The 20,059-nt window shown below is 39.0% G+C and overlaps 1 protein-coding gene across 5 annotated transcripts in view; it reads right to left on the bottom strand.

Annotated features, from left to right (window-relative positions):
• Positions 1–20,059, bottom strand: part of LOC104276522 (alpha-actinin-2) — a 70,449-nt gene that overhangs the window by 36,527 nt on the left and 13,863 nt on the right. For all 5 annotated transcript variants that reach the window (XM_009872881.1, XM_009872882.1, XM_009872880.1 and 2 more), the window contains exons 2-4: positions 7,977–8,091; positions 6,582–6,701; positions 413–499 (exon numbers count right to left, since the gene is read on the bottom strand). In XM_009872881.1, coding sequence (XP_009871183.1) covers positions 413–499; positions 6,582–6,701; positions 7,977–8,091 — 322 coding nt within the window. The remainder of the gene's footprint in view (positions 1–412; positions 500–6,581; positions 6,702–7,976; positions 8,092–20,059) is intronic.

Raw genomic sequence — 20,059 nt, 5'->3', positions numbered from 1 at the left:
GGGGGGGGGGGGGGAATGTGATAGGAAGAAAAGGGATATAACCAGGTAATATTTGCAAAGAATGGGAGAAATGGAGAAGACTAGAATAGTTTGTTGGAAGTAGGACCACCATACAGGGTATAGCATAGTTTTAGGCCACTGAAACACAGGCGTGTTTCTATCTCTGTAACTGAGAGACATGCCCAGAGCTTCTGCATTCAGAAAGCTGCCTCGAGGTCTCTGTCAGGATAAGAAGACTAATTACTATTTCCCTCCAGAAATCGTATTTGTCACTGGGTAGGGAACTTGCAGTATAATTTTCTATGAAAATGATAATTAATTTTAAAAACACTCATCTCACTTGGGCACAATTCATATTAAAATATCTTTAAACAAATTTCCTGAGTATTTGACACAGCTGCACTGCTATTACCTTCCACTGAAATATCTTGAATAGCAAAGCGAAGGATGATAGTCCAGATCATACCCAGTGTCATTTTCACATTGCCGTCAACAATTTCTGAGGTGAAAAAAGAGACAGTAGTGGTATTTAGAATGTGTTTTCTGTTTTCTCTTATTTTAAACATGTATTTCTATAAACAACACATTGTATCAAATAAATTCATTATATTTCTACCATAATTCTTTTCCTACACAGAGTTCATCCAGGTTCATTCTTCAACAAATTCATGCTTGTGCCACCTTGGCAGTAGGACTGAAGATTCCTGAGCTTACGGTCACTTCAGCCCTTTCATGCTAAAAGGCTTCTCTCCAGGTAGTTGTAACTACCTCAGATCTTTACCTTTTAGGCTGACTGTTTTAGAGAGAGCACGAGGAGAAATACTTATTTAATGTTTGAACAATATCAGCCTTACTTTTTTCAAATACAAAGGAATTAAAAAAAATATGGTCCTACCTCAAATTTTAAGAAACTACAGGCCATTAACAGTATATTTTTTTAATAAAACGGCACTCAGGAATTCTCTTACGCTATTTTGCATAGCATGCCCTTTTTGTGAATTTTACCCATGGTGCCAGCACAGACTAGATGTGAAAAACAGCTCACGAGTCGCAGCACCTCCTGAGACTAAGTTAACATAGCTTCCTGCCAAGAAGTTCAGAAACATGGCCATGAGGTTGTAACGTTTTACAGCTCAATGCCTATGTCTGTTTATGTATCTTTAATATAACATGGGATTTTTTACCTCTGGTGATTCAATTCATTTCAAGAGTGCTTGAGCCTACCTACAATTCAGAGTGCTAGGAAGGCACTTTCTCCAGCCCTTTCCAAACATACACGAGTCCCTTCCACAAGGCAAGTCAAAACCCAGCGCTCCTACATTACAATATGAACAGTGATACCACTGAAATTTCTCAACACTGAAAAATGTACTCCCAGACCACTTAAGTGTGGTAGCAATGTTAAATCCATCTGAAAAGTATGGTGAGAGACTCAGACGTGCGACTACAAGGAAGGCCCAGCACTGGAAGGGGAGGAGGTGGGACAACGAGAGAGGGGACAGCCTGCAGATGGCCTTTCCAGTCACCTCACACCAAAAGAGCAGTGGAGCGGGGAAGGCACCAGCTGCTCCCCTAACTTGAAAGTCACCTCCAGCCTTCCGCAAAAAGTGGAGCAGCTGCGGCTGCCTGGGGGCCCACTGGTGTTCTGGACAAGGAGCAGGAGGAATTTCCTCAATTTAACGTCAAACCTCAGTGGACGTGCCAGTAGAAAATGCAGTCGCTCTGCTGCTAAAAACTTGCCTGAATCCAGGGGCAACTTTTACAGCACAAAGCAGCTGCCAGCTCCAAGATTGAGATACATGTTAAACTGCAGTATCATGTCACACGGGCTGTCATTCAGACCTATGGAATTAACAAATGTGGTAGGAAATATGTCACCCACCACTAGTCTGTACTTACTTTGCTAGTGTGATAATCCAAGTATATATATGAAAAGCTATTTTTCTGCTTTTCCCTCTGGGTTCTACACTAACTTTTCAGAATTTTCACCTCACTTGGCCTACCTTTCACACACTATTACTATCTTATTGGCCCTGAAAGATCTCAAGTCTCTTCAAATCTCAAAACTAAACTCTTTTGGTCAAAAAAGACCAAATGGCAATTAGGGCATGTAGCTACTTCCCTCTCCTCCCTCCTACTCAGTCAAGTATTTCATTGCACAGTAAAGAAGAATTTCTTCAGATGTAAAATAAATGAATTTAAATACTCAGGAGGCATTGCTGATTGTCAGGCAATCATTTCATGGATTTGCATAATCACTACATCACTGTTTTGATTCATATATCCGTATGTACACACAGACAGAATGAAAGAGCAAGAGAGGGAATTTTCTATGTTGTACCTCAGGAGAATTTTCAAGTGATTTGCCAGCTTTGATTTCTCCTTATCTACTGCTAGCATAAAACACAAAAAAGACATGTACAAAAGACAACGAAATATATCCAAACAGAAGGAAAACAAAGTTGCTAAAAGTTGAAGAGTATCAGTCACAAAAAAAAACCCCAAACCACCCAAACTGATTAATTCTTATCACTGTTTTCTATAGGCCAATAGAAGACTTCATTATTTTATCCATACTGCCTGTTTTCCTTGGGAGGAATATATTTTCCACACCTCACATATGCAATGCCACAGCTTTTTGGGGATGAAGGTCTTGCTGACCTTCGAGGACAGGAAAGGAAAGAAAAGAAAGGGAAGGAGAAACAACAAAAACTGCCTAGAGAAAAAGCTCAGCAAAGCTTTGCAACGATTTCTCAGAGGTCTTAGGTTCAGATTTTTATTCTGCTTCAGCTTTATTTACTTTTTATTCTAACCTTCTTGTAGCAAATTCACACATCATTTGGTCTTTAATATTTCTCCCGCTCCCCAAAAAAGGAATACAGAACTTCGTCCTATTAAGAGGATACTGATCTTTCATGATTCTCCATATCTCAGCTCCTTTCATTCAGGATACAATTACCTTTCAAATGGAGTTACACACTTTTTTTAAAACTTAAGGGAAAATTCTAACTCCTGGACTGTGAATGGCTCACAAGGACTACTTTCACAGCTTTTGGTTTAGCTTCTTGACTCTTTAGTCTCATTTCATCACCAATAGAGAGAAACATTCTTCCACAAGACAGATCAGAGTAGCTACATTTGGCTTCCACTCAGCTTCACAGTTAAAGGTGACCACCTCTCTCCTTCCGCTCCACAGATAGCCCAAGGAAGTGAGCCTCAGAACAGTAATGGTGGCTTTAACGAATATTCCTAGACCCTTAAAAATACCAAATTGAACTTTGTGCTGAAGTCCCACATGAATCGCAGTTTTATCTTTGTTTTGAGGCCCCATTTTAAATGCCAGTTGGTCCCTTTGGGCCTACATGCTCTTCACCACTCAGCATGTCAGATAATAAAACATGATCCTCAGCAGATTTAGATGCAAAACGTTCATGCTTTGGAAATTAAGAAGTATTCCAAGTGTCCACGTAACTCAGAGAATGCCAAAACAGATGCGTGCAGACAAGTCCATATGTCCCATGCACACACATAGGGGCAGTGATTTAAGGGATTAAGGACTTTGACAACACTACAAGCTTAAGGAGCCTGTGCTCTGCCTCCTGGCTGCCATTCACTCCATCCTCATACTATAATGACCACCCAGTCAACCATGCTGAAAAATGCAACAAAAGAAAACAAAAATGCTGAAGTGTGTTTTAAAATGAGATCAGATTGCTGATCCCATCTCCAGCATAGCTACATGAACAGTTGTCAGCCCAAGTGACAGGGTAGGGCTGTGAAGTGTGGGAGCAAGTATGCAGGACAAGGGGGCACAGGGACTCTTGAAGCACATACTGGTGCCAGAGGTCCCACACTGTTAAACTATACCCAGTCAGATGTGATACTGCATTGCTGCATCAGCACGGCACTGTGCCTTAGATAACAAATTTAGTAGTAAACTTAACAGGGCAATAAGCACGTCTGGGCCAGAGCTGGCTTTGTGTTCAGCCCGTTTAGAGTGGGAGTGAAAGGCACACAAATCTATCTGCTCCTGCCCACATGGATGAAATCTAATGTGGTTAGGAGCCATACTTGACATAGTGCAATGTCTTACAACGACAGGTTCCTCTCTGCATCTAAATTATGACAGCAGCAGCAGATTTTTCTCTTGTGCTTCCATTGAAGAATTTGAAACAAGTTTGTTTTTAATGCTGATTAATGAATTTTTGCTTCTAATCTCTCCATTTTACAGATCAAGAATTCAAAAAATAGGCAATAAAAGCCTTTGGCACCACCAAGAACATCACCTGAATCTCTTCGCTTACTATGGCCTGCTGTTACATGCAGCAAGAAATACTGAGTGCGTGGACAGACAGCACCTTGCAGCAACTAGCTGAGAAGCTGGAAGAGGTTACTGCCTCTTGTTCCTGCATCTCAACTCATGCCAGTTGCTGCCAAGAAGCAGAGCAGGATAAGTTTAAATGATTTTAATGGCTGATCTGAGCTATGCCAGATGCTTTGCCTTCCGGTGATATACAAAGTGCTCTCTAGTCTGAGCACCCTCGCCATAATAAGCAGCAATAAGCGGGGCAAAATGAGGGATATGGGAGTGCAGAGGGCTGGCCTACTCATTTCAGGAGTAGATATGAACTGATATATCTCAGTTTAAGTACTCCAGCCTTTCTTGAAGAACCTAGGTGTGAAAACATTCGTACACTGTGCAAACTGCAATCAGAGAGAATGATCGCTCTGTCCTACAAGATACTCCTTTTGCTACATTCTTGCTTTAGGTCAGGAAGCCTGAGAGTCCTAGCATCACCTGAGAGAAACTGCCACTCATTTGCTCCACACTTTGTACTCCCAGTATTTCTGTACCAGCTATCAAACAGGCTTCTGTATTTTTAATTTTCATTTCCACATATAAATTGTCTCTTCAGTACCCTCTGCTGTCTGTTGAATGCCATGTCGCTCTTAAAATAACCTTAACTGCAGAGGTTTAGGGTAGTGGCATATGTTTCCATCCCACTTAATTCAACGGAGCAAAGGGCCCAGCTGCCCCTGATTGCCTGTAAAACTGATGGAGGGAGCCAGGCACCTCTGAAATGCAGTAGAGCTCCCTGAGATCTGAAGTGCCTTTGGAAATTGCCTGTTTCTCCCCACTGATGATATATATGATATGTATTTCCCCTAAGAGGTTTCTATTATCTGCCAAAAAATAGATAGTATAGATTTAGATTCAGATGGCCCACCCAGTTCAGTCTCAAATGAATGAATGGTGAGTTCAACCAAATGCTCTGCCCAGGGTACACCCATTTCTTGGGATTTTGGAGTCCCATATAAAAAAACCTGAACGTTTGGTTAATGATACTTGAGGAATCAAACGAGCTAGGTCAAACCGCTGTGGAATCAATGAATGCTGATAGACTTTGCCATTACTTCTACAGAGGCACCTATCCCACTTGATGAATCTTCCTGTCCCAGCCACAATTGCAGCAAGATCCCTGAGATCAAGGTTTGGAAGCCAGAATAAGGACATGCATAAGCCTGGAGAAGTCCGAAAACAGAAGTGAAGGCTCATAAATCTATCTAAAAGGGCCTAGCAATGTGAATGTAATATAGCTAGTGCTTCTCATCATGATACTGAAGTTACATCCAGAGATTTTCTGTAAGGACACTTTAGGTTTTGTCCTCAGAATGGACAGCACATGATTGAGGCTATGGAATCAAAAGCAGCTGGCCATCATGCTAGCCATCTCACTCCTTTGTATGGTAATGCTATGCAAAGTATCATGCAAGTACCTCCATGGAGCCGCTAGTTCTAAACAGACCTTTGTCCTTTTTAAAAAATTAATTGAATGTCATGGGAGGCATAGGTTCCCTTACAGTGAGAGCTTGCCTTTTTTTGCTCAGAGTTTAGATCTGTCAGCATTTAGCTAGCCAACTGCATGTTTGTGTTTAGCTACCTGAACAACAGAACAAGAACAAAGTAATAACTTGAGTACACAACTTCCCACATCACTTTCTTCATACGTTCAGTCTCTCCCCAGCTACCATAATTTGTTCTGATCACTCCCTTAACTCCGCATCTGAATTTTAGAAACACAGCTGCCATCCACAGTTACTCTCATAATAAAATGGGAGCAGGTCCCAGCCACCTGGCAGTGATGTCAGCCTTTGTCTTGTCTGAACAGTATTTCCTAAAGATTAAAAAAAAAAATCTGAGATTGAATAAAGCACACCTTAGAATTCAAACGGATTTCTAAAGAAGTTACTTATTTTTATCAATGTATAGGAAAAACTTAATGCTCTGAAAGAAGATAACCTTATCTGAACAACCACTGAAACACATACAATTCAATTTAACCTTGAAGATAAACTAATCTTAGAGCCCACTGACACTCCTATCCCTCTCTAGGTACTCACAAATTACCACCTCTCATCCTTTCACAGATATAGGTCAGCAATCAATATTAAAGGATTTTTGAGGCATCTCATAGAGAGAGAACAGCCCACACAATTTGGCCAAGGGTCTTTGTCAGACTTCTTTACAACACAAATGCCCAGGATCTAAACAAGGTGCATTGTCAAGCTCCGTCACATACCTTCTGCACCGATTGACACAAGTTTCACTCCTTTGCTGGCAATATAATCCAGAGCTTTGTTGACATTTGCAATTTTATGGAAGCGCATCTTCCCTCTGTCTGGTTTCGGTAGTCTTTCCCCTGCAGAATAACAAATTTAATGTGGTTATTGTTACATACGCTTAACTACAGACACCCAAGTGATTAGAACTCAGGAGTGAATGTGCTCTGAACACTGTCTAAAAGTTAGCAGTTACTTTAACAGGCATTTTTCTTGAAACAATGTCAAATGGCTTTGAAGAAAAGCCTGAAGAGAAATCGCAAATATTGAAACATCTGATACAGCAATAAAACCAGAGTAAAATTTTTGCTTGTCCTAACATCTGGAAGATATGTGAATGTGTCCTGCTACTATTTCTGGTTCATTGCTAGTTTCTGTGTTAGAGTAGCTGACTATTAAGATGGTGGGAGCTCATCACCCTTACCTGCCTGATTGTAAAGGCAGGCTGGTCTCTATCCAGCAGATCAGCAGTAGCACCCTGCCACATCTGGCCAAGAATAATGGCTTTTAACAACCTCATCTAGTACAGCAGAGCAGATAATTTTGGACCATAGGCTAATGCCTTCGAATGAACTTATCTTCTCAAATGATCACAAAGCATAATAATTTTGGAAAATATGACTCCATTTCATGAAGAGCAATCATTTGAAGATCTTCTTTCCTCACTGAAATCTCCAGAAAAAATGTAAACTGTCTTTCCATAAAAATATCTTTAAAATATTCTTGCTTTTTTCCACCTCTCTTGTGTGTCTGCTACTTGAGCTATTCCGTTCCCCTTAAGGGGTATTCTGAGTGTACCTTGGGAAGTGCCCCTATGAATGACATGTAAAATAACTGACATGGTGAGCTTACATCAGTCAGACAATAGGAATTCTTGGATGTTCCACCCTTTTGGAAAATGGGACCTTTCACTTGTGACTACACACTGATCTAGTTTTACATTAAGCACTCACTTTTGAAAGCACTAATCCATCCAATAAAGTTATTAAAAGCAAAGCTAAACTTTTATACTGCAAATGAAATAAAATAAACTTGTAATCCAAGTGTAAAGTCTTTTTAATTGTTAGGGACAAAGACCAATGCTTGTCCAACAACACAGTGATGTCAGTGATACTGTGATACAGTGAGACTGTGATATTCTGGACCGCAAGCATAAACCAGAAAATTTTCAAGATAAGGAAAAAGCAAAAGCTTTTTTCCAAGAGCATTCTTTCCTTCCCTTTTGTTTCACCTTTTTCATTTTTCAGTCTACTTCAGATTTTGTGTTCATTGTTCTGAATTGTTAACAATTTTTGATTTTTTTTTAAAGTATTTCAGTGTGCCGTACATACATAGCAAACTGTATTTTAGCCAACCTGAGATAACTTCCAAGAGAAGCATCAGTTTGAGGCCATTCCTGAAGTCCTCCTCAATATTCTCAATCTGCGTGCCCGCTTTCCTGAGGTGGGAATTGCACCAGGCTGTAAACGTCTGCAATAGTAATTTAAAAAAAAACAACTTATCAAAAAGGCATTTTCCAAAACAACTGCTAAGCCATCTAAGTAAACACTGCATCTAAGATTTTTAACTACTGCCTTTGCAGTTTGGATGTCCAACTCCCATTCATTTTCTATAAGTTGCTGAGCTCCAAATTCCTACCCCAGACGTTCATGAAGATGCAAAGAATTGCTTGACTAGAAGCAATATTGTGCAAGTTTCTGCTCGTAAATGCATCCCCAAAAAAGATCTCCACACAAGGTAAAATTTGTCTAACAATTATTACTACACTTAACATTTTATGAGCAGACAACTTTAAATTGGACTTGTCTGTTACACATTCTTCCTGAAAAGAAAGATTGATATGATGTAAAGGAAGCTGTGTAACAGTAAAATGTAGGCAGTATCAAGCACAGAAGCAAAAACTTCTACCACTTGAATTCACATCATGATACACAGTTCTTATCCCAATTACTTATGCCAGGGACAAGTAACATGCATTTCACACAGGCAAGAAGTTGTGGGAACACTCTTTGAGAGGAAGCAACTGAAGAGAGACTTTATACAGCAAGGATGCCAGCAAAATTGCATCTGCTGCTACCTGTAACTACAGTGGGAAACAGCCAGCCTTCTTCTCAAAACACAGGCAATTAGAACCAGTTTTGAAAGCTTACAATAAGGCAAGCACCCAAATTTCACATTCAGAGCCTGCAGATATAGCCTGTCCTACCAAGAGTTTTCTTTTTAAACTGTGTTATACAATTTTTAGAAAACTACCACAACTTCATGAAACAGACAAATTGCAGGGCTAAAACAGTGACAAAAGCAACCATGAGCTTCTCCCTGTCCACAAAGAATAACCAAGTCTGCTTTTACCTGCAGAACTAAGTCCACTGATCTACAGAGGTCATACACACATTACATTTTGTAGGAATGAAATCAAAACATGGGCTACTATAAAAATTAGTAAAAATTAGTCTCTTTTCAAATTTTCAAAGGCCATGCATTTTGGTAAGCTAGACTTCAGCTACTTAAAACTGTCAGATATTTGGAATTCCCCTTCTTTTGCTATTTCAAATTACCATAGTTTAAAAACATATAATGTAAAGTTTTACAAAAATAAAATACATCCTACATCCCTATTAAAATACTAAATTTCCTTCTGCTTTCCTTTTCCTTGCCTGTTTTTTTAGACCATTTAACTTCTGATCTCTCAGAAACAGAGTAAGAAAGGCCAGTAGATGAAGGAAAAAACTTTCCCTGGAACTGAATCTTGTAAATTCTAGACAGATATCATACCTTAAGAAGATATGCATTGAACTTTCAAAACAGTCTGTTCTTAAAAATGCAAGTTCCTGTTGAAGTATAACATTTTAATTTATTCTGAGTTTGACTCAATTTATGTGAAGAATTTATAAGCAGCTTGTTGGGCTCTTCTCAAAGCTCCTACAGTGATAAGGAGTAGCTCGATAAACTTTAGTTTTATTGACTTCTCCTACCCAACTGAAAGAATAAAGAAGTGCTACAGACACATTCCTACATGACCTATGATAGGTGATCCTGCTCTGGCAGAGGGGTTGGACTAGATGATCTTTTGAGGTCCCTTTCAACCCCAAACATTCTGCGACTCTGTGACATGTGGGAGGTGTGCAGTGAAACCCCCAATTCTAGATATCCAGAGAAAGGCAGAGGGAGCATTGGAAGTGGTTCTGGGCAGGGATTCTGTTGACTTGCAGAGGATGATTTGCAGGTAGAGGCATAAAAAGGTCTTTCTGTCTGTAGATGGAGATAGGTATGGCTGCAGCTGAAGCATCTATGCACATATATCTATTCTAATAGCAGGATGTTAGCTTGAAAAGTATTAATTCAGGAAGGTAAAACTTTCCTTATTTCTGAGCTTATGGGAGACCTGAAACCAGAGCATATGAAGCATCACATCAGCGGCAATAGGTACCTCTACCCTCAGGGCTCACTATGATGGGATTCATAGGATGGTATTTGGTTTGGATCATTAGAGGGTTAGGATCTAGTTTATAAGACTAATTTGTCTGATTCAAGTGTTATCTTGTTCTGGTGATAACGTGTCTAAGAAGGCTTAGCACGACATCATTTGCAAATACTAAAAATTGTAATAAGCATCCTTAGAAAGAACTATATTATGGCAATACAGGAACAACAGCTGGAAACAGTCAGGGCAAACATATATGAACCTTTCATGGCAATTTGGCAATAAATGTCAGAAAGTTGAACCAGCAAATGAAAGAGCCTTTCATAAATTAAGCTGAAGTGATGGACATGTGCTCATCTGCAGATGCTATTGCAGTTTGTAGAATTGTTCCAGCCATGCTAAACTCAAAGAGGGTTTTGGAGAAAAAACTCAACCATTTTCATCTCTTCTTTTAGACATCTATGGTGAATGTTCTGACCTTGTGGCATCGGAGTTCTCCCCATTTTTCATTTAATTAATAGTTCAATGGCAACAACTCCACCAGTCAAGAAGTTTTAAAACACAAATCTATTCCTACTGTGAAGAATGCTACTTCTCCTTTAGTTTTTTAAGAAGAAATGGAACCTGGCACTTCTTAGGCCATATATGCATATATAAATACATATATAAAAGCAAATTAGAATTTTGTCCACCTCTAATCTCACTGTGGTCCCCTATTTAGCTTCTACAACAGTTGATTCAACATACTAGATGCCACACTGATAGACATGAAACATAAGTTTTATCCAAAGGTCCCAACATTTTTGAACAATTTAAATAGTTTCTACTGAAAACAGCCATTTTATAACACTGAATTTGCTGAGAGACGAGGTCTCTTCTCAATCTTGTTCACTTTATGAAGACACTAAGCAGCCAATATTGCTAAGACATAAACAAGAAAAAGATGCTACTACTACTGAGTCAAGATGTTTTCAATAAATAGTTTCACCAAAGTCACTGGTTTTATGGGTTGCCTTTTTGTATCTGTGTAAGATTGTTTCCAGTAGCACTAAAGTTCGTCATTGACATTGTAGCTTTCTGAAGGATAAACTTGGAATTACCTACAAAGTCTCCATTCTTGAGATAACAACTCCGGCTGAAGCACTCTACTGTGCGTGGATTCTTTTTTTGTGGGGGCTTTCTCTATCCAGACAGTTTACATTATCTACTGTATCTGGAATAAGAGATTTAGATCTTTTACCTAAACTACAGTTTCTCTGAGCTTCCTGTTTTACCAGCACAGCAGGTCATGCAATGGTGCTGTCCCCTTACGACACTTGTCTTGCACCTCATGGAAAGCATCGCTGCAGCGCGTTGCAACAGACTCTCAGCATGTGTCTTCATCAGCTGGTGCCTTCCAGACTGGCTTATTTAAATTCCTGGGACTAAACATGGCTATAGGAATGCTACTTAAGGAAGCATTTCCTATGTTTCAGTGATAAGCGATTATATTAAAACTGCTGCAAACTCAACCTGAAAGTTTTCACAGCTTCCACAATCCACATTTTATTTAACCCTCATCCTTCTAGTCTTATGGTGATACCATTTGTTCTTCCTGCTTTGGCTTTAACTAACAATTCTATTCATAGTTTTTAAGAAACAATTCAGAGCACGTTTAAGTCCTGGAGATCAAGATACAGCCAGCATATAGTACCCTGCAAATTTGTAATCCACTGGGATTAAAAAGCTATTAAATGACTTAGACAAAGCAAATTCCTTTTTCTGCTGAGCTGTACAGCACATTTCAGAGTATCAGATTGCCCAGAGAAACAAGGCAGGACTGAAGGCACCAAGCTGAATACCAGGAGGGATACAAATAAGTGCCTAGAAAGCTAGACATTTCTTTTTAGAATTTATTTAACATAGGCGGCTCTACAAATTTTAAAAATAAATAGATTTCTCCTTTCCAAAGTTGTTACTACAAAAGAAACTTCGCTGATGTTTTTAGATGACAGACCATAGAAGAGTGGAGGCAGTGCAAAAGCCAAACAATTTGCAGTCCCACAGGTAAACATTCTCTTAACACACTATTAATTGTCTACTGCTGTCACAGGTCTATTTTGGAAAAGTTCACTCCACAAAAGGGAGCGCAGTTTATGTTCTGTGCCCACTCAGCCTCATTGTGACAACTGCCAGTAGCATGTTCTCCGTAATTTGGATTCGTAGATCTGTAATGGCAAAATGTGTACTTGAGGGAAAATAGAAAAAAAAAAAAAAACACACCAAAGAAACCCTTATCTGGTAACTTACTCACAGCACTTAATTTCACAAGCTCTTGACAGGTACAATTGCACCCAAGGAGCAGAAAAAGGAGATACTCCTAATGAATTATGAATCAACTGCAGCTAATGACAAAAAAATATTAGGGTATGCCTGCTCTGTGCAAGTATTTTTATACAAGCATAATGAAGTACATGCTTTGATGGAAAATGTGATCTCTCTGAGAGTTGCATTCTCCAACCCTTTTGAGAAAGCCCACACATCCTTTTTTTGTGAGTGCAAGGATAACCTACTTTTGATAGTGTTCCAAAGCCAGAAAACAAGATGCTATAATAACAAGTTTCAAATGTGAGTGTGGTAATAGGGATAAAGAGAACTGAGAGAGCAGCAGTTACCACTCTGTCCAATACTGCTACCCATCAGTGTGTCACAAGACAACTTGTTCCACCTGCTGAAGCCACGGGGTAAATTTCTAGTTTGGCACTGACAGCAAGTTCAAAACATACATCACTGAAACAGCAGCATAACTTGCATGGGGACATGTACAGAAGATACACTCCACAAGTTCAGGAAGATTTATTTACTTGCACTCATAACTGAAAATGAGCAGAAGATCCACACCAACAAAGGATCGGAGACCCGCACCCTGTTTAGTAAGTATATCTCATAACAAAGGTGAACACTGCCTTTATTTAACTCCCTTCAACTTAAATCAGTTTCTGTCTACTATAATATTTACAAGTTTCAAAGTCTTTGTGTAACATTTACATAAGAAAATATAGACAAATTTTAATTTTAATCTATGACTTATGAAAATTAATAGGAAACTTAATACTTCCTGTGTCTGTTAGGTAAAAAAAAAGCACAACTCATTTTAAGTGGACCTTAAATTCAAATACCCACAGCAGGAGAACATACTTGAACAAAATTAATTTAGAATATAAACATTCAACACATTTGTTTATATACACACATGTAACCCCTAATTATCTCAGTCTGATAGAGTTGCTTCTTAAAAGTCTGCTTTACAGCCCTTCTGAAGTATTTTTCCTCTGGTTGTGCTAGCTGAGGGTCTTCATTACTTCTAGGCTAAATGGGATGCAGTGATTCACTCCGCAGCTATATGGAACATTACTGGGCTCTGAGCACACGGCAAGGGTGTTACAGAAAGAGCTCTGCCAGAACATTCCCACAAGGCCAGACTGAGGTTTCCCCTTGAAGAATTTCCCATCTGTCTGTTACCAACGTTTTAAAATACAAGTTGCGAACCTGCAACATGATCTCCTAGATCCTGTGTCCACACAGTGTTCTAACGACTGCAGGATCAGGGCTTTTCTCTGGGCCTGGGATATACCCGGCATTGGCCCTAGTTCTCTCAGTATTTAATTCTGCTCTCAAAAGAAGGGATATGGAAGTGAAACACAGCAGAAAAAATCACACAACCTTTATAAACTACCTTGATGTGAACCTGTGACTACATGTGACATCTTTTTGGTGTTCCCAGCCCATGCAGATCAGGTGTACTTTTAGTGTATTAGATGCACTAATATATCTCTATGAATTGAAAATAAATAAAATCTTACGTGTTACTTGTTCGTTTGAATCATTACAGTCCCCTTGCCTTTATCTCCCCATGCAGTGGAAGCCTAAATGCATTGGTACATGTTTGTAAAATTCAGCTAGAGTAACCATAACAGGAGAAGTGGTTCACCAGCACAACCCAATCACGTCAGAACACTTTGTAGGCAAAGTGTGATTTTAACACTAAACACAGCAGAGCACAGCAACAACTTGAAGCACAATGAAAGAGCAGTGAAAGATACCATGAAGGCTAAGGGAAGGGAAATGTTTACTGAGTTCCCAAAAGTCACGAAAAGGAAACCCTCAAATCATAGGCATTATGTCACAGTCAAATTCCTGGCAACAAGGGAAAGGAGAGCATAGAACCACCTCATGAAGGAAGTTAGCAGAAGCTCCATCACAAGGTCTCCAAGTTGGAAGTTGAGGAAAGCCCTCCCCGCCCCAGCACATCCACCCATATAGCTGAAGAGATGGTGCCAGAGATGGCATGCTAGCATAGTCTGCACTGTCTGCAGATCTGCTCTAGCAACCAAGGGAACTTCACTCCAGTTCCTTAATTTTATCATTCACAGGAGGCATCGTCAAATGGATGCATCCATCACACAGGACACTGCACATGTCGTGCTAGCATTCTGCATTTTGCGTGCATAGAAGAGCCCCGGGAGACCTCACTCCTTCCAAAGCAGGTGGCCTAATCCTATGCAAGTCTAGGGTTTCCTGTAAAACATGCAACCCCCTGCCAGTACTGAACGATTGCATGTCTGTTTTACAGTGCTCACTATTAAGAAAAAAAAAAGAGCATACAAATATCCTTTCAAGAATAATTTGGCAAGGCTGAAGCTGTGTGGTGCCATCACTATGCTGGAGGGAAGGGGTGCCATGCAGAGGGACCTTGAGGGGCTTGAGAGGCAGATAATATCTTTATTGGATCACCCAGATACCTGGAAAAGACCAAATTTGTCAGGCACAGAAATCCATCTTTACACGTGAGAGAGAAGCATCAGTCTTGAGCATAAAAATTTGGGTAAGTCTTCAGACAGGTCAGGACTTTGATGGATCATGGGTATAATGCTACAACAGCTCTATTTTCTTTTTAGGACACCCATTTATGAAGTTTTACAGCAGCAGGCATCCATATGATCCAAATCTGTGACTTCTCAAAATAGATGCAGTACCATAGGGTTGTCTGCTTGTGTATCTTTATCAGTTTAAAATAATTCTGCATATTTTAAATCTATTTTCCATTTGAAACATTGGTATTTTAGAAGTAGGAGAACAAGCAATGTTTAAAATCCCATTTGAAACTAAAAAGTGTTCAGGATCTGTAAGACAATTCTGGTATAAATCTACTTTTCATTTTTGGAATTCCAAGAGTCACTCAAATATGAGAGCCCTGCTCAGAAAAATAAAATACAAAAATAAAACAGGCAAGAATCCAATGAAAATCTTTAGTAAAAAAATGGGCGGGATTTCATGTTTCATTATAAAAACCACCAGATATGTTTACCTATTATTATATTTACAATATATCTGCAACCTTCTCAATTTGTTAAGGTGAAGAAATCAGAAAGACAAAGGAACTGTCAGGAAAAAGTCCCTACTGTCCACTTCTTGTGTGTTCTTTTAGTTCTGAATATTTTTTAACACACTCCTATCACTAATCAGACCATAGTGGTATGTGGTATATTTCCATACAGTAAATTTCATAATAAAGGGAGGAACACAGTCTCATAGCTGATAAAACGCATGGCAGAATTTATTTCAGCAAAAGTGGAAAGCTTCACAAGGCAAATAGCATCAACTTTTGCAGAATTCATTCATATTTAAAAACAAAATAAACTTCCAAGGACAAGCAAGCAAAAACTTGTGTTGTGCTACCTTTCTAAGCCTGCACTTAGGTACATGCATGTCCTCCCCTCAGGACTTTTCCTACCTAAACTCCAGACATTCCTAAATAAGTGCAAAAACACAGGATGGAGAACTACTGGCAGGGCAGTAGCACTGACACAGAGGATCTGGGAGTAACAGTGGATCACAGCACAACATTGTTTTGATCAGATTAGGCTGTGAGAAAAGGCAAATACAATGTTGGAGCATCTAAGCAGAATAACAGTGTATCAATATCTGAAGTATTTCACCCATTCTTCTCAGTGCTGGAAAGGGATTAGCTGTAACATTGTGTCTTCTTGTGGGCACAAAATTCAGGAAGAATATAGACCAGTTGGAGAGAATACATGAAACAGGCATGAAAATAATAAAATTCTAGAAAACTTAATCTATGGAAAATACAGAACAATTTGGAGGGTTTGTCATGAAAAGCTTGAAAAGAGAGTAATACTTGTCTCAACCATTTAAGAAGCCACAACGGAAAAGAATATAAATCAGGTCTCTGTATTTACTGAAGACAGGATTTAATCAATAGCCACGAACGTAAAAATCATGAAGATTTACATTAATTCTTAACTGGAGAAGTAGTGAAGCACTGGAAGAGATGGGCTGGGTAAATGTGGAATCTTTCCTCTTGGACATCATCAAGAACAAGCTAGATAAATGTGCTGAAAACAGCACAAGCATATTTGGTTCTGCCCAAAAGTAGGTGAATGGATTAACTGTTTTCTCAGATTCTCCCAGTCATACTTTCTATGATGTTCATGGAAGATTCTCATCCTAATTGACATCTATACTGCAGCCTTGAAAAGGAAGAATAGGCAAGAAGACTTTTTCCTTCCAGATTCTGTGGCTGAGAAGCTCTAAAACTTAGTATATATGTTATCCAAAGACGACAAAATAAGAAGCCATTCAGCACAGAACAACTCCCTTTCAGGAATCCAAGCACTTGGCATGCAACAGATTGCTAAAAATTTTGTTTCTGTCAGTGTTCTTTCTGCGATGATCCCCACGTCTCTCTCCTACTTTCATATGATCCGCTGATTTCCCTTAGCAAAAAGAAATACAGTATCACAGGAGATTTGTCAGGGATATCGGAGAAAAAAAAAAGTAGAAGGATGAAGACAGAGAATAATAAAGAAACAAATCTGGAGAAATGTAACAGGACAGATGAAAAGAAGATTCAAAGTTAATAGGCAGAAGAGTGTTCACGGAAAGTTAAACACAAACCAAATTAAAATAAAAATGGATTCAATGGTCTGTTCTATGGGTACATACATTTCCTGAGGTCTCTAGTATGATCCTGGAGAAGAGAACCTGACATTTGTGTTTTCTCCTCAACTTTGCAATAGCTTTTAAGTCATTTAAGATAGGAATTTTAAAAATGTTTTTATTGTCCTAAATGCTGAGCATTTTATGACCCACAATTCCTCATATGGGTCTATAAGCCTTTTTACAACAATGGGAGCAGATGTTAGCCATAGCTGAGCACTTTTAAGCGTCCCAGTTCTGTGTTCAAGGATAATGAGACTAATAAACCTTCCATATCCCATAGCACTATTGTGGGGGAATATTCACCATTGCTTTTGAGGTGCTCAAACATTACGCTGAAAAAAAAAAACCCAGTAAAGAAATAGTAGTAAGAAAGATTAGAAAGCTGAATATCTTGTAAATAAAGAACTGTAAAATTAATCAAAACCAGAACCTACTGTGAGCAGATGGAAAACAACACATAACAATTATCAACATCTTCGGCATCTGTTCTCAGTCACCCAAAGTTAATTCTACACTTAAAAATAAAAGCTAGCTGTTTAGCATAACCCAGTTAACTACTACGGCAAATCTACTTGCATGCTAGTTAGCCTTCCCTCCTTAGACTCTTAGCAAATTACAAAATGTGCCAACCACTTAGGTATGGAGAAAGAAGTTGCTCAGGGAACTGTTAATAGCCTGACTGTGAGTAACCCCACAGATGCAATCTGAGAAAGCATTTTCGCACACAGAAATTGCCTTAGCTTTCACCTCTAGGATGAAAAGTCACTGCCCCTACCTCTCACTAATAAGGTCAGTTTTGTGCACCTCCAATGAAGCTGCCATTTCTGGTGGTTTAAGTGATGGGGACACCTGTCCCTCCAGGAGCTAAACTGAGAGTACAACTCACCCCATAGACATTACCAAACAGTCTGCATGTGTTAGCAACCTTGTCACTTATTCACCTGGCCTGGGTTCAAAACACTGACCTAAAAGCAAAAGGTTCCCCCTAGACACGCATTCCCAATCAATATGTTAAAAGTCCATTTTCAGCACAAGATTATCTTTCATCCTGAGTAGGAGCTATTCGAATATTTCTCTCAGAAGGCTTTGCAATACTGAGTCTTTTCATTAATATTGTCACCACCTTGCTACGCAGTGGTAACGGTCAGGGTTTTGCAAGCCAGCTTTCCTTGGGTGGGAATGATTATTTTCACAGTGCAGTTTGTTCATTCACATCAAATGCACGAATCCTTGAAGAAAAGATGGTCACAAACACCACTGAGGTAATTCTTTTTGAGAAGCCTTTGTCCAAATGGCAATGTCTAGCTGTTCTATAGCAGCTCTGAATAACTTATTCTAGCTAGAGGGAGTAACACGGAACAATCCCTTGCTGTTTGCAATGACCTTACCTCTTCATCTTCCTTCCTACTTCCATAACAATTTGCATGACATCATTTACAGTTACACGCTTTCTGATGACTCTACTCTCTTTGCTTTTTACATAAAACAGCAGGTGTATTAATACCTTGTCATAAGAGAATTAATACCTCTGAATTTTTTGTATTGCATACCACAATTCAACGCATTAAAATTCTCAAGGTATAAGATTAACACTACAGAATGGTAAATAAACGATATAATCTGTGAAGCAAACAAAAAGTTCTCAAATAGCTAACAGATTTCTGACTTATAGCCCCCATATCGAATTGCTTTTTCTAATGAGAGTGAAAAGACAGACAGTGGGTAAAGATTCAATATTTGAGTTGAAGAGCAACTTCCATAGCTTTTGTACAACTTCCTTCAAGCAGTAAAACCTCTTTACTTTTTTGTCAAAAATCTGTCCACAGCAGAGCTGAAATATAAATATGTCCCATGGACCAAGAGTTCTAAATGCAGAATTAGGAGGGCTCTGTTCATCTCCAAAACTGAGTGATTGTGTAGTATTTTAGTCTCATGTACATTCTGCAAACTTAAAATGCCATAGCAAGTAAAAGAGCTTTTCTTTCACAAGCCTCAAAAAACAAATATTGATGAAAAAAGTATCTGTGAATCAAGCATATTCAGAATATAGTTCTTAAATGTGAATAAAGCTTTAACAACAAAATAAAAATAAACAAGGAAAGGACTAATGGAGCAATACAAATGTGAATTTTTGAATAAGCTATTTTTGATCAACGTCTTTTGCTTTCTTTTATTTTCAGGTATTGATTTTGTATTTCCCTCAAAAGAAAAACTTCAGGGACAGTTGATGTTCTGCAGTAGGCCATATAGGTTTTAGCAGTTAATAATTTAGCATTTAACATATCATGGTAGATTTATTTATTTTTTTAACGTGCTACTGTCCAGTTTTGCCCTTCCCACTGAAATCTGCAAAAATAGAGAAGCATCGCCCACAAAGACCTGTGCCTTCTTGGTAGACACAGCACTCCCACATGGCATGACTAGGAGAGCACAGCATCCAGACTGAGCCTCTGCAGACTGCCAGCTATTTGCATGGCACAACTGTATTTTCCTCTAATAGGATAACCTAACTTCAGAGCGCACTAACCAAAATATCCTCCATTCCAATACTCTGCCCTTCGCACAGCTTGAATTTCCACTATAAAAACGAGTAATGCTGACATTGCAACCTGAAGCAGTAGGGCTATACCAAATAGTGTCTTACACAGCATTCATGATCATTTTGCAACACAAAACTTTATAGCACACACCTACAAATAAAATAGTTCACATCCAGAAGTCAGAGTATTAAAATAGATTTGGCACTGCACAACATCGAGTGCAGCAAAAAAAATGCTGTACACATTTTTATAAAGGGTTTAATGTACTCTATCACCAACGTAACAAAGACTGCATATTTGCATTTATATAGAAATATATATGTGTCACAAAGAGACATCTCTCCAACCAATCAGGTAGGACACTAGGGACCTAAGCAGAGAGCTTGCAGAGCATGAAGCATATAGGTTCCGTTAGAAATTTCCAGTGTACTGATGCATGCTCACAAACATCCCTCTCTTATGCATCGTTTCT

Source organism: Apaloderma vittatum, unplaced genomic scaffold (assembly GCF_000703405.1).
Source record: "Apaloderma vittatum isolate BGI_N311 unplaced genomic scaffold, ASM70340v1 scaffold77, whole genome shotgun sequence".
Lineage (NCBI taxonomy): Eukaryota > Metazoa > Chordata > Aves > Trogoniformes > Trogonidae > Apaloderma > Apaloderma vittatum.
Note: the sequence above shows the minus strand (reverse complement) of the source record. Positions and strands in the feature narration are given on the sequence as shown.